This window comes from Acipenser ruthenus, chromosome 26, assembly GCF_902713425.1.
Source record: "Acipenser ruthenus chromosome 26, fAciRut3.2 maternal haplotype, whole genome shotgun sequence".
Classification (NCBI taxonomy): Eukaryota; Metazoa; Chordata; class Actinopteri; order Acipenseriformes; family Acipenseridae; genus Acipenser; species Acipenser ruthenus.
In genome coordinates, this window is record NC_081214.1 from 14,410,495 (window position 1) to 14,425,816 (window position 15,322).

The 15,322-nt window shown below is 39.0% G+C and overlaps 1 protein-coding gene across 1 annotated transcript; it reads right to left on the reverse strand.

Annotated features, from left to right (window-relative positions):
• Positions 1-7,656: 7,656 nt before the first annotated feature.
• On the reverse strand, positions 7,657-13,143 carry LOC117430356 (high mobility group protein B3-like). Its single transcript, XM_034050327.3, has 5 exons — positions 13,040-13,143; positions 10,559-10,722; positions 10,230-10,372; positions 9,693-9,867; positions 7,657-9,193 (listed from the first exon to the last, which is right to left on the reverse strand). The coding sequence occupies exons 2-5, from the start codon at positions 10,706-10,708 to the stop codon at positions 9,038-9,040; spliced, it is 624 nt and encodes a 207-aa protein (XP_033906218.1). The 5' UTR covers positions 10,709-10,722; positions 13,040-13,143; the 3' UTR covers positions 7,657-9,037.
• Between the last annotated feature and the right edge of the window lie 2,179 nt (positions 13,144-15,322).

The window sequence follows — 15,322 nt, forward strand, 5'->3', positions numbered from 1 at the left end:
CTGAATATTGGTGGAGCACGGGCACCACGGGCCCATAACTCGCTGCCTAGGTGTTTACCATTAGACTGACGTTTAACTGTCTGGTGGCCAGTGAGTTTAAGCGAACACCTGCAGGGGGGCAAGTAATCTAAATAAATAGATACCCTAATGACATAAATACTGTACATAAGCAGCATCTGACAGCAGCAGGGTTTCATTTGCATGCTGTGCATTGAAACACACAGAACTGCACATTAGGAGTCAGTTACACCAGCCCGCCTGTCATGTGACCAGCCCGATGTGTAGGGACACACAGGGCATGCGTCTGTGTCCATGATTTGCTGCAAATTTCAATTAGGTCACAAATAAGACATGCATTAACATAGCCATCTGTACAGAAGCACGGAAACAGAATTCTAATGAGGGTGATCATGACGCACATCCCAGATATTTAGAAAGAGACATATTTTCAGATGTGATATCAGAACTAGAAATAATAATAAGACCACGCCAAGGCTGGATATACAAAATCATCACAGAAAAGTACATAACCATGACCACCATTTGTGCTTATGTAAAAATGTAAGTGTGACTTACTTACAGATCAAATTTACTGCTGGGTCACAGATTAATATAGCTACATTGTTACATTCTTGTTTCTGTAGAAAAAAAAACTGTTCCCGTTTATTTTGTACAACGTGTTTACATTTACAGTTTACAATTGTTTGAACTTGATGAAAGCTGTCCATTGAAATGCATGTTTAACTTTGACTTAGTCTTACATTGACCCTGGCTTGAGACTCACGGGCTAGACACAGGCCGCCTCAGTCTGGGATCTGGCCAGACACTGGGCTCAACCTTAAAGTCTCCCAGCCTGTTCCCTTCAGACAGCCATGACCTTGTTGCTCACAGCCCTGAATCCCAGTCGTTTCTCTACATGTGCACACATTTAATGAACACATTTGAATCTGAATTATGGATTTCGAAAGCTTTCGTGATTAATGACAGATTGGGAAGCACAATGTGAGGAGTGATCATTCTCCCCTTTTTTCTTCAAGCTGTTTCATCAGTATTAGCAGTAGGAGCTTGTGCGCTAGTTAACATGCTGTTGGGTTGTGAAGTTCATTTCAGGTCGTCGCTTCACTGTTTCATCTGAAAACATCAGTGTAGCTATATATAGTTGCCTAGCATGTATAATACCTGGTCCTATCTAATGCGTGGGTTTTATCCTGTTGTCACTGTTGCAGACATGTGAACTGGTCAGTAGTTAGCACAGAAGTACAGTGCTAATGAAACAAGGAAGACTGGAAAGCCCTATTGAAAAATGATTGTATTACTCTGAAGAAATCCTGTGAATAAAACATGATCAGATCAGAGCATTGCCAGCAACATCAACACCCCACATACTGCCTGGACCTCTTCCAGCAGGCAGTCACTTCAAGAGCCACAGACTCAGGTGAGTTGTATAGTCGTGATACTGTTCAGATAACCACTGTCATGAGTCTGATCAAAGAGCCTGGTTCTTCTTATTGCTGGAATCTGATAGAATAGAAAAAAACATACACTAGGATGAGACCCATATGGAAATGTTTATGATTTGAGAATATTGGAACGAGACACTTATTTATGAGTGGTAATACATTCCGACCCATGTTATTATTTGGTATATTCTATGTTTCTTACCTTTTTGTTTGGCTGAGATAGTTTCTTTTGTTTGGGGCTGGGGTGGTGTGCTGCTGGGGGCGGTGTTGCACAGGGTGTATTGGCAGCAGGTGTAGCCCACGTTGTAGGTGACATCCTTGTAGGTGGTCAGTCCCTCTGTGGAACACTGTGCGAGGAACACACAGCAGCTCCAGACCCTCGTAGAAGCTACTGGAGATGAAGCAAGCCTCATTCCCCGTGCATTCGGTGCAGCCTGTGTCAGAGCAGGAGAACAGGCGATAGCAGCAATGCCTCGCTAGCGACTGTGCTGTTTAAAGAAGCAGACAGCAGCAAAGCAGAGCAGGGAACAGTTCACGTCTTGTGTAACAAAGCACAGGCAAGCGGCTTCCTCAGGGGAAAGTGGTTTTGAGAAGACTCCCACATTGTTTACATGCTGGCACAGTAAGCTCACATGAGGATGACGTAGAATGTAAGTCTATCTAGTCTATCAAGGGAAGCTGTAATCTACACTTAATATGGAAACTTTCTGTGTAAACAGCTGTTTACCATTTAAAGCGTCATATACTGTATAATTTCAAAATATTCTAAGGCCAAATCTTTTATAAAACCAAGAAAAAGTAAAAACGGTCATTAAGTAAAATAAATCTTGTTGTGAAAGACCACGTCTCCTTTCTGTTACCATATGTATTGCTGAAGTCTGTATTTAGGAAAGGGACTGGGCTCCCAATATCAAGTAATTGTAGTAAACAGGCAGACACCAAGGAACTGCATTTTAGTGTACAATTGAATAGCAGTGTGAACCTTGCCTAGGTACATTATCATACACAGCCACAAGATGGCGCTGTTTACCTTTAGTGTTATTATTTTTAAATCACAACTCTTCTGAAGAGCCGAACACCGACATCCCTAAATTAACTTTATGCTCTGTGGAGTTCAACGTTAAAGATGTTCTTTATATTAATTGTATAATATTTATATTACAGGTTTAGTAAAGCGTTGTCAATTATTAGACCTATTTGCAGCAGTAGTGTACCAGTAAGTATTTTAATTGAAAATTAAGACAGCAACTGCCTGACACACAACGGTGTCCCTTGCAGAATCACTCAGCATAAACATCACGCAGTCAGCGATTTACTGCAATGTGACGGCTAGACAATTACAAAATCGCCCCTCGCAGCTCTCAGGCGACACCGCAATAAGCTGAGAACATCGGGGCGGCTCGCGCTTCAGCATCTTGCATTTCACCTTGAAAGAACAGACAGAACATTGTAACAGCCTGCGTGCCAATTAGACTAATACTGTTGAAGGAAAGTGCAGCGGCTCGCCTCAATTTAGGCGTGCAGAATACCAGCTGAAACAGCGCTCTGCTTTGTCGGTGTGCAGCCAATGCCAAATATGAAAATAAATGTATTCAATGGCATATTCACTTTAAATAATACTGTTGTGCAATTGCAATTTCAATAAGCATTTGATATTATTTTTAACGTTGTGAGCAGAGAGTGTCTACACTCTGATTCCTGGTCTATATAGAACTCTATGGATCCTCCGTTCCTTCAATGGAACTCCCTTTCTTTAGCTTCTACAAACCATTCTTCTATAAATTACAGGGGAACCAAAACAGTGATGGAGAGGATATATAGCTATATAGCCCTTACTATTTTATAATGTGTGCAATCATTCTGGATGGCTGTGGGCTCTGTTGCTTTAAAAACTTGTGATATAAAATTACAAGTTTTGATTTTAGGCACTTTGGATACTCCAGATAAAGTCAAAGGAACCTGTTATTTTATGTGTCTACAGCTATGTACACAAATTTTGGATCGCCCTATAGAATTAACTAGCTTTGCTTCATAAAGGCGAATGAACCCCGCTGAGTAATGTTACGTTAATATATTGAATTACTTACTGCTTTGTAGCTTTCCATATACTTAGCGAAAAACGACAAAAAGTGACATTTCGAAATCTAACATGAAATACTGTAGTACTATTATGGCTTCCGGTAGACTTTTGCAATATCATGTTGTGGTTGCTTTGATTACATGATGTTAAATAAAAGATCTAAATAATGTCACTATCCTAAAATTCTAAGTGATGCAAAACTTTTGATCATAGCTGTGTATGTGGTGGAAAAGGTTCCCCGGTTTTCTCTTGTAGTCTCAACAATATTCAGCAGGTGGCGCCCAAAGACTGTTTTATCGTTAAGCAATGTGAAACACATTGTTTGTGTGAGGAGTGTTCACTCTACAGCCTATCCTCCTTCAGTTTATTATTACTCCCCACTGGGGATGCGTGGAGAGGGGGTGGGCATGTGATTTGCATATATCGAGAGAACAGTTTGCTCTGTCGTGATGATATTTGCTAAGGGAGATATATATATTTTTTCTCAGCTGAAAGACCATTCAGGCCCAAGGTCACATGCAATAATTGTGCTAAACATTTGATGTGACCTCCAGGTCAAGGTCACAGAACACCAGGCTTTTTACAAGACACAGAGACATGCTGTAATGGCGTTGACTAGTTTAACTGCATTTGTCATTGTAACATTTTCATACTCATCTAAAGTCAAGTATTAGCATTGTTACAAGTTCTACAGAATAACACAGAATTATAAATCAATAATAATCATTTGGGCAAAAGGAGCAAGATCTGGAACAAATAAATGACAGAAACGAACAATGAAAACCCATCCACTCCTATACAAACACACAACTCAATCAAATACATATTGTAATAATAAAAGAAAAATCTTATTATGATCAAATTATCACCCTCCTTGTGTGTATTTCCTACAAGTTTCGTTCAGCTGCCAACAATGAGGCATTTTACTCAGTCACTGAAACAAAACATCAGCATTTCGTTGTTAATGATAACAGCTTCATCTGGCAAACAGGAAACTGACTTTTAAAATCTTTGTTGTAGTTTGCATTTAATAAAAGCAAAACATATCAGATCCCAGATGATACATTACCTCACAGACCTGGGGTCTGGGCACCCAAACAGGCTCCTAGCAATTTACATGTATCTATTTCTGATCAAATACACAGAATAAACTAAAAATAACATCTATGAGCATTGAAGACACAATACACAGTGTGATTGTAGGGACTGGTTTAACAAGAACAAACAAGAAGCTGTGTTTAGACATGGTTAAGAGTGAAACATGTGATAATATAAATTAATCTTGTGGGCTAAAGGGGCTTCAATGAAACGTATACTGGTGTTCGTAAAGCACCCTGTTAGCTAGATGTGGCTAAATGTGACACAACACGGTTTAGTTACCCAAAAGCAATAATTACGTGCATATAAAGAGAAATGTACTTTTTTACACATGCCTAACAGATAACAAAACAAAAAAACTTTAGGTATATAGACTATATATTTTTTTGGGCATCCCTGGATTTTTTAAGGATCCTCCTGAGCAATTTCTGAGGACTTTGGGGGGGGGGGGGGCACTCTTTTCCAGCTGAAACAGATCAACGATGTGACCGAACAACAAGTCCAGAGAGGCAATCTATCCACAGAAGCCTCCAGCTACAACTGGAACACATAGAGGGGCTCTTTGTAGGGGCTCCCCTGAGGACTGCAGTGGATGACAGATAAAGCTGTCTGCTTGTACAGAAATAAAGCGACTGAAGACTACAGCACTGCACTGAAACTGCAAAGGGACTGAACATATGGCTGCTAAACCAAGGTTTTACATTTTTGCTGAAACAATTATAATTGTCATGGTGTAGTGTAAGTGGGATTCACCAGCATGAAGACTGAACCATCTACATCAATACAGCACAGGACTGGTATGCTATGGGAGGTAAGGATGTGTTTTTGGAGTGTATTGAGTGCATCAAGATAAATAAACAAAAGCAATACACAGCTACTTGCAATTTGTAGTTGCTATGAATACATGCTTACATCTCAAGTCATGTTTTGCCTTTTAACAACGTAATAATTCCTGGTTATTTAATTATACAAGATCGCCTTTCAGGGCCATAACATGTACCATATTGCGATACATAGAATCACACAGCTGACACCGAAGAGGTAGGAGGTATTAGAAACTGATAATACATTGAACTGCAGTCACTCGAATTCAGTGGTATGAAAAGTTGTGCCCACAAGGCCAGTAAACATGATCTGGAATACTGATGTATTGGCAGGACAACTGAAGTCATTACAATCTCTTACTCTGTTCTCAGTCTCTTGCTGTTGTGCCATTTGTTAAATCTGTATTTCAATGTCATTTCACATTTTCAAACTTGTTTAAATGCTTTCACAACCACCAAAATACATAGAACAAGGACACAAGAGAGGATCAGTGTATATATAAATGTACAACACAAACATGTGGGTAAAGGGGGCATTAGCTCAAAGTCACTTTAAATTTAAAGTTGTATTGCTGTTGTTTTGTTTTCTAGACTTTGCACTGTGACTTGCATTATCCTGCCAGAGTTCTGTTCAACGGAGGCACTTGGTCCCAACCCAGCACTGTTACCACAGCGCAGCACAGAATGTGAGGCAAGGCTCAGGTGGTTTCCTATTACATTCACAGGGTGAAGGGTTGGATAGTGCTAAATAAGCAACACATAAAATCAATAATACAAAATGTAACATGTCAAAGGCAAAACTAAGGGGTCTATGAAAATGTAGAGATATAGTAATTACCTTAATTGAGTTGGTTAATTAAAAGCTCACAGACATGACTAAATTGTATTTCTTTTGCAGGACAGCAATTATTTCTGCATGACACTGAATAGAAGTGTTCAAATGCTCTATTGTACAGAAATACAAATCTATATAACCTTGCCACTGACAGTGGTGCCTGTAGTAATGTTCAGACTTTAGAACTGATCTATGCCTTCCAATTCTGAATATAAATAGTAAATAATAAAACACTCATCCTTTGTGTGGTAGGGGTACTGCATTTTAAGTAAGAATTAACTATTGGATTGTTAGTTACTCTTCAATTTATTTAAATTTAAAAACAGAATAAAATCCAAGCACATCAAATCAATGCTAGTCTTAAAGAGTAAGTAGCGGGATTCAGAAAAATACAGTTCCACATCCCCACGTGTTGCTACAACAGTTTAAATAAGGTACCTGTCATTTTTATTTTCATTGTTAACATCCTTTTAAGACTGTTTAAGCGGAGGAAGTAGCAAACAGCCACACCTGGGTGATGGTTTCACTTCTGCAAGCCAGAAGAGCCATTTGTTTCTTCGGATCACTGTTTAGCCACACTTCTGTTGATTGAGACACACCATGAGCCAGATTGCTGCAGTGATGGCAAGGAGCACTGAAGAAGAACTTGCTCTAAATTAACATTGGGGCCAACGAGTCAGTCCAGAAAATTTTGAACGGTTGGTCATGTGAACATTGCTACTTCCAGGGCATTGCGTACTTGCTCGTCACCCAGGACGACTCTGCATCTTCAAAAAGCAGTGTGAAATTGCGTAGCCGACACAAGACACCAGGTCACAACCCGGGTACAGCATGTCTGTGTGAAAGGGGCTTTAGTATAGTGGACTGAACAAATTGGTTCTGTTACAGCTAGCTCAAAGTCTCCAAGCCACTCAATTTTGTAATTTAAAGACATGACTGGGTCAAGCAGCTGCATCGCAATAAGAGTCTCACTGCCCAAGGGCCATGTGTTGTATTTATTTTCAATAAAAAATTTAAAACTGGACTGCATGTTGTACAAGCAGCTCATCACAGCTGAGCTACTGGTACCTCACACAGCACCAAGTGTTTAGACTGTGCAGGGCCAATATTCCTTAGTCAGAGTCTCCCATGTCCAGATAGCTTTACACATGTGTCAAAGTAATGTAAAGGAGTGCTTTTTTGTATTATTATTCTTAAACAGGATTTAAAATATTATTATTATTATTATTTATTTCTTAGCAGACGCCCTTATCCCCTTCCATTGACAATTGGAATCTCCACCAGCACTTTCAGCCATTATCCAAGGTCTCAAGTTATACAATAAGAGCAATGTAGCAAGTAAAGGTAGCCAAACAGGAGTAAAAAAAATGTAATACTGTTTTATTAACTTCAAAAACATCTTAGCATTCTAAACATACAAAAATGAAATTATACCTTAGTTGCAGTCTTTTAAGTACAGGATTTGTAACATCAACTGCTGCACTCACTCCCCACTTCAAAAAAAGTGGATTATCCTACAACACCCGTTTAAAAACTGCACTTAAGGGAAAAAAAAAAAAAAAAAAAAAAAAAAAAAAAATCCACATAAAATATTTCATGCTATTTCACACCCTTCCTGTACTGAATTGCTGCAGAATGCTAGTTCAATATATACAGAAAGACAACTTTTACGCTAGAGATACCCCAATGTAGTGTAGACACTGGCCTCATTTACAGTGTACACCAAAAGCTATTGTTGCTCCTTCACCACTGGGAAGCAGCCGTGAAGGAGCGCAAAAGCTTAAAGCAAGCACTACAATATTGATACAAGTCTCTTACAAACTAGATATCTGTACAATTTAAAACCCAAGATAATCTAAGTCAATAACCATACAGTTACACACCACCTTACAAAAAGAAAGAAATAAAAAGCAATGCTAGAAATTGTTTAAATGCTTTCTGTTACACAACCAACATAATACATAGAGCAAGGAGAACACTTGAGATTCAGAGTGTTGACATATACAAAACACACAACTGAATTAATTTCTTTTTTTTTTTTTTTTAAACCATTAATATACAAAGCAGTTGAATTTTCAAGTTTCAAAACTGTTGCAGCTTTTTCACAACTGTCAGACTTGGCTGCAACTAAATCTGCTTAAACTTACAGTACTGAGTCCACAAAGGAAGGATGGGGAGAGGGGACCAACAATGCAATGTGTGTTTTCCCTACCCTACAGTAGGGTTACCATATGGCTCCAGATTAACCGGACGCTTTGAGACAGACCGGGATTTCAAAATTCCCCCCAAATTGAAAGTAATTCACGTATAAATGAGCTCCACCTTTGCTGAGATTAATCCTGCTGTGGTGGAATTGCTTGGGCGCAGCAAACAATTCACACGGATCAGCTGCTTCTGATCAGATCTTAATGAACGAATAGCTAATCTATCGATAGAGCAACGAGATGATGCGATTGTATTTGCAGAATAATATGGGCGATTGAATTTTAACAAACAGAAAAAAATAGCGACTGGCTGCAATTCATTCTTGGTATAATACAATTATTTGACGCGTATGCGGGTATTTAAGCACCATTATTAATTGTAGCCAAGGATGGTTCATTTACACCTTCATTTATTTCAATTTAGGGGCAAGTTTGAAATCCCGTTCTGTCTCACAGCATCCGGTTAATCTGGAGCCACATGGTAACCCTACCCTATAGTAATCATGCTGAAAAGAAAAAGAAATCAAATGGCTTATTTATTCATCATCTTCATCATCATCCTCTTCGTCCTCCTCTTCATCTTCCTCGTCATCATCGTCGTCATCGTCCTCTTCTACTCTCTTCTTGGGGGCTGCCTTTGCAGCCGGCTTTGCAGAGTCAACCTTTCCTTTGGACTTGTACTCTGCAACGTCCTATGGGGAGGGGGATGAGAGAAAGAGTGCCGTTGTGTTAAAGCTACAGGTCTCCACAATCATTTGTGTTTCTTGGAGGGTTTGTTAGTTGCTTTCTCTGCACTACAGAAAATTGAACCCTGCGACAGCTTGAAGCAGGAGTAGGTATTACCATCACCCCGTTATAATGGGAGGGTCTGCAGCTGTATCAAAACAGCCCTTCTCAGCCAGGTCCCTTCAGCCTCTTATGTTGTGGGTCTGTACTTGTGTTACTGCACTTAAGTTGCTAGTATTAAAACCAAATACACTGATAATGGGCTGGAATCCTTTTCAGCAAAAAAAAAAAAAAAAGTCACATATTGTTTACCCGGGACGCTTTTATTAACACAGCGTTCCAACCAAATATACCCACAAAGGACTTGTTTTTAGACTGGAAACTATTACATCCAGTCCCCCATGAAGAACTAGGATGAGCATGTTCCTCAGATACAAAGTGTTATTTAAAACAAACACAACATACCTTCTCATATTTTTCCTTTAGCTTGCCTGCCTTGATCACATAGGGCTTTTTTGTGGCTTCAGTCAGGTTGTTCCACATCTCACCAAGCTTCTTGGCCACATCCCCAATAGTGAGGCCTGGGTTGGTAACCTTGATTTTAGGACGCTGCTCTGAGCAGAAGAGGAAGAAACCAGATCTAGAGCAAGAAAAATAAGTTGAGTATAGTGCAACACATTTCTCAAAATATAGATATCTGCAATGTTGTTGCAGTGCAGCTGTATTTATGGGACCACCTTGTATAATTGCTGAAGCGTAACAGGTAGACCACCACATTAATTTGAATAGCCATTTTAAAAATATTCAAAATATAAGTAATAATCCATTAACTGCTACAAACAAATGTGACAGTTCTTTTGAGATTGTGCGGTGGCCCTCTAGCACAAGGAAAAATCAAATCACTACAATACAAAAAATGGAAAATTACGTAAGATGTCAGTTTTGCCAATGACATTGAATAAGGGGGTCACCCCTGCAAGACAAAAGGCTAGTTGCACTTACGGCGGTCTCTTGGGTGCGTTGGGGTCCTTCTTTCTCTTGCCACCCTTTCCCCCTGGCTGGTAGTCTCTCATCTCATTATCGTATCGTGTCTTATCTTGTTTTGCCAGGTCATCAAACTTGGACTTCTCAGTGCTGGACATGGTCTAGAAAAAATAAACACGAAAGACTTGTAAAAAAACTAAGCCATCTAGAAATATGATCAATTCTTATGGCTAATTGCAAAATAAAACACAAGTTATCAGCTCAACTCCAATTAGGCTAGCAATTCATCTTCCAAATCGATTTGTTTCTACAGAGATGCGGTCATGCAAGCCATTTGAAATCATTACCTTCCATCTCACAGAGCACTTCTTGGAGAACTCTGAAAAGTTCACAGGAACTTCAGGACTTTTCTTCTTGTGCTCCTCACGGCAGGTTTGCACAAAGTAAGCATAGGCAGACATCTTGCCTTTGGGCTTCTTGGGGTCTCCCTTTGCCATTTTGATAGTGTTTTCTATAAAAAGAATATTAAAGTACAGTTAATGCACCAGGTAGGCCTACTCACAACACCAATATTGCTGGTTTAGTATTACGAAGAAACCAGTAGAGAAGATTATCCCTTACAGTACACAAGTAGAGAAGGGTAAATTTTTCATAAACAAACCCAATTACTACACTTCAGCTTGTGTCTTACTGTAATAAATGGGACAGTCTTTTTTCTAAGGGCAGATTACAACTGGCTTGGGCTGCTTCAGTGAGGCGCCCACCACCACCTGTTCCTTAGGCAGTTTCAGTGCAGCCTCTGCGGCTCGCCAGCAACTGGGGGGGGGGGGGGGGGGGTTAGTTATTAGATATAAAATGAACCAGGACAATTAACTAGAGAAATGGAGGAGAAAAAATAAAAATAAACTGGGATTTTGTAAACTTGGAATTTCACAAGACTGATTTTTTTTTTTAAATATATCTCGAGGTTCTTTACTCTTTCTACCGTATATAGCTTAAATAATAATTCCATATTTTACAATGAACTGCAGTAAATAAGACTTCCTAATTTAACACTCTCGTCTAGACTAGAAAAAGTTTAATATAAAAATCAAATACATATTTTAAACGAATTAAAATGCGATCCAATTTGTCCCCCGCCATGTTTTCAGCTTGCCCCCGCCCAAGGTTAACTAAATTTATTTTATTTTGAAATCCAGTATTAAAACTAGCCAGGGAGTGTGAACTGCCCAGCTCGCTTATCGAAAGGTAGCTAGCTAGCCTGCATGTTGCGATATACGCTGTATTCACATTGAAATTAGGCGGAGGGCTCCGCTGTAATAAAAAGCAGGTCATCAACACCAATAATTCATCTTCCATTTTGTAAAATGCTTTCTCATGAAAGAAACTCCCTCTTAAATACAACCTTCTTTCACCTCTTATTGATATTTTTTTGAAATTTTCGGTTTAGAACCTATTCTGTAAAGCGCTTACTTTTCTCCCACTACAAGTATAGTATTGGTGGCGACTATATAGAGAAGGGTTTGCTGTTCTTTGCCATAGCGCCCATTCACTAAAATGGCTCCTGCTTTAGCGAGAGGGAGGCTTAGCTGCTATATCTAACAAAGCCACACACACCCCCTCAGATTACAAAGACGATCCTGGCGAAATCTACACAAAAACAACAATTATAAAACACACACTATGTAGCTGAAAGTCTATTCGTTTTGTTTCTTTAACAGTTTTACTCGTTATAAACGGGGATTTAGAGTATGTAACTGTTTTGTAAAGTTGTTTCCCGGTCTGCCGCTTGGCGCAATGCTGTCTGTAACAAAGGCTATGCGCCAGCCATTACAGTACACTTAACCATTCGTGTAACGACAGAAGAGTTCAAAATAAGGGAAAAATTGAATAAAATCGAAACGTTTTAACGTAGCTAGACAGGAATAGACATATCTAGGGAGAAGAGACGAAACCAGATTTTTTAGACGCCGGCAACGCGGTTTTTGAGTTTTCATTCTGACGGTCCATGTTCAATGCTAGAGTCTGCTCTCGCGAAGAGCTTAATCGCCAGCCATTTTAATGCAATCCGCACAAACCAAGTACGGCCAGATTAAAAAATGTGCAATTCATATTTCTAAATATTTTTCTCGGGTTTTCGACGTGCGGACTATTAAAGACGAAAGAAACTAAAGAGAAACGAACAATTCCAATGAGCTAGGATTACCATGAGAAGAATTAGCCAGCAGATACAGCCCTGTTTTGAAGATCCGTCTAGTTTAACAAGAACAAGACGTACAGTGCCAGCCATATTATTACACAGCAGCACTGCGTGTGGAGAATAAAAAACAGGAAATTAGCCCTTTTACAAATGTTGTATTTACGCGAGTTCACGGCAAATTATTCCATTTAAATGTGCATTTAAGATTTTAAACTTTGGCGATAGGCAAAGTAAAAAAATTTTATCGAGCACGAAACCAAGGAACATCAGTACTGCCAGACATTTAGACACAGATACACCTCGCTCGAGAATAACCGTGTTTTTAGATAGTTTTGTCTGGAAAATTGACAAGATGACATGCAAAACTAAACATGTTATCAATTTTAAAATTTAGATACTCGAGTTGCTGTCCAAAACCTGACGCGATAATTAAATAATTACTATTTTAAACACATTTTACTGTACAGTTAGCAAAAAGCTGAAAATAATTTACGAACAACATTTTTTTTTAAAAAAGTAATACATATTGCTAAAGAAAGTTAATTTAGATACAAAAACCAAAAGGTCACAATTTTTTTAAAACCCACAAAGTCAAATAATTTCCACTATAACCCGATGCTTTACGTACCTGTATTGTTTGCCTGTATGATAGCGCTGAGCCTCGCCGCACTCTTAAGCACTGTACACAGCCTCGCGCTAGCTTAATACGAGAGCGGTCTGATTGGCTGGTGGAGTCTCTGTTTAAAACAGCCCCCGCGGCTTCTCATTGGACAGCTCAGCTAATCATATTCACGAACCCACGTTTCCAATTGGCTGTTACTGAAACTTGCGTCACTCACCTTTGAAAAATCCCCGCCGAAAAGTTTTGCAACAAGACAGAAGTTTCTAGGTCTGTCGTGGCTATGTAATGGTACGTGCGGCGGGTTTGTAAAGGCAGCTTCAGATGTATGAATGAATGGGTTATACTACAGTGGTAAAGGCTGCATGTAAATACAAGGCTAACAATTAGTTACAGAACCTGTCAAAATGATTTAAAAAAAAAAAATGCAATTTAGAAAATAAAATTGTATCCCCCCCATACAAAATTTTAAAAAACGGAACATCTTAAATATCGTCGTCAAGCGATAGGATTCAATTTCAGATAAAGTCAGGTGGTCCTGATATTTGTGAGCTGGACTAAAACCCAGTTCTCAATGCTTACACTCGTGTGTTATTCAAATAATATTTAAAAGAATAAACAAAAATGTTCTTGATAGTTAAATAAGCCATTTACAGGTGATTATTGTGAATAGAGTTACTATATTCTGAAATAACATTTCCTATATAGAACTAGAGTAATTGGAGACAACAACCTACACTAGATGCGTCCTGTACAGTTACAAGTTATCTCAAAAGAAAATGTATTGTTGAATACTTTTACCTGTAAAATAAAAACAATTGCTACCGGATGCAATACCTGAAGGCGTGTATGTGTAGGCTGTACAGACAGAGACAAGCCAGGTGTGTTCGAGCCAAAAGCTTCCCCCACCTGACGAATACGTTTCGTGGTAAAATCTGGTGGCTCGCCGGGGGTCTCTTTTGAGGGGGCACTGTATTAAAATCTAGTAGTGAATAGAGTGGGAACGCGATAGCCGTGCAGGTGATTGAAGAGATACATGAATACCAAACTTTTTAAGTTTATTACAGTATATTGAACAGGAAGCTGTGAGGTCCGGTGGTTAAAGAAAATGGCTTTAAACCAGGGAGGACAGCGGTTCAAATCCCGGCTCACTCACTGTATGAAGACTTTCGGGTGAGACTTAAATCAGTGCGTTTCCATGAGCATAAGAATTCCGATATTTTTCGGAAAACTAATTCCGATATCAAAAGTCATGTAAACACAGTTTTCGGAAAATGTATCGGAATGTTGCGAAAGTCAGTTTTCGGAAAACAGCACCTAGAAATTTCCGATTAAATTCCGAAAACGAACACAATGTATATCATGTAAACGCACTTTTCAGAAAATTTATTCCGCTTAGGTGCTCTACATGTGCAAACTTTGACCTTCATTCCTGCACGTGGTTTTAGAAAACAGAGAAAATGATAATAATCTGTAATCAGGCTGCATGCATGCATTTGTCTAGTTAGGGATAAAGTAATACATTTGTTAAAGTCTGAATGTATTTGCTAATAGTCCATACTGAAGCAACAAATGTTTTCCATCGTTAAAATGACGTGATAATTTAAAATAATGTCTGCAAAAGAAACTGGTCATATAGAACAGGATGAGCTGTTGGAAAGGCTGATTGCACATTGTGGGGAATCTGAATAGAGGTATAGGATAGTAATCTTTTGAATTTAAGATCTGACACTTCGATAAAGCACTATATTGGACTGGTCTCCGTTCTATCACAGAAATGTCCGGTCTTCAAATCGTACTTAGGCTACTACAGTAGTCTGCATGCGAAAATATCCTGGGTTTTCCGAAAACTTCAATCCATGTATACAGTTGAATTCTAATTAGATTTTCTGTCGTTAATCATGTAAACACAGAAAGACGTTTTAAGAAAATCAGTTTTCTGATTCAGTTTTCCGAAAACATTAGTTTTCGGAAGGGTAGAGCAGAGGTGTCCCCCACCTGCTAAATAAACTAATAAAAACAGAGCCCGAGATACAGTACTGTTTTCTAAATTTAATTCGTTGTTTTTAAAATATATTTTAAAATATTTTGCAACTGTATTAGATTACAGTATATATTTCAGCGACTGATAGAATGTGGTGTGTGTGTGTGTGTTTTATATTTATTTATTGGGGGGGGGGGGGGGGGGGTATTTTGTTTTGTGCAAAATATGAAGTTTAAGATTTTCCCTGAAAAATATTGTAACAACCCTCGGTCTGCTGTAACCGCAGAGCGAAATGAACAGGCTGGTGC

Excerpts from the sequence above, each read along its gene's own strand:
- LOC117430356 (XM_034050327.3), bottom strand. The coding sequence starts at position 10,708 with ATGGCAAAGGGAGACCCCAAGAAGCCCAAAGGCAAGATGTCTGCCTAT. Across the intron at positions 10,373-10,558 it reads AGTGCTCTGTGAGATGGAAG|ACCATGTCCAGCACTGAGAA; the intron begins GTAATGATTTCA and ends TATTTTTTCTAG. Across the intron at positions 9,868-10,229 it reads AACGCACCCAAGAGACCGCC|ATCTGGTTTCTTCCTCTTCT; the intron begins GTAAGTGCAACT and ends TTCTTGCTCTAG.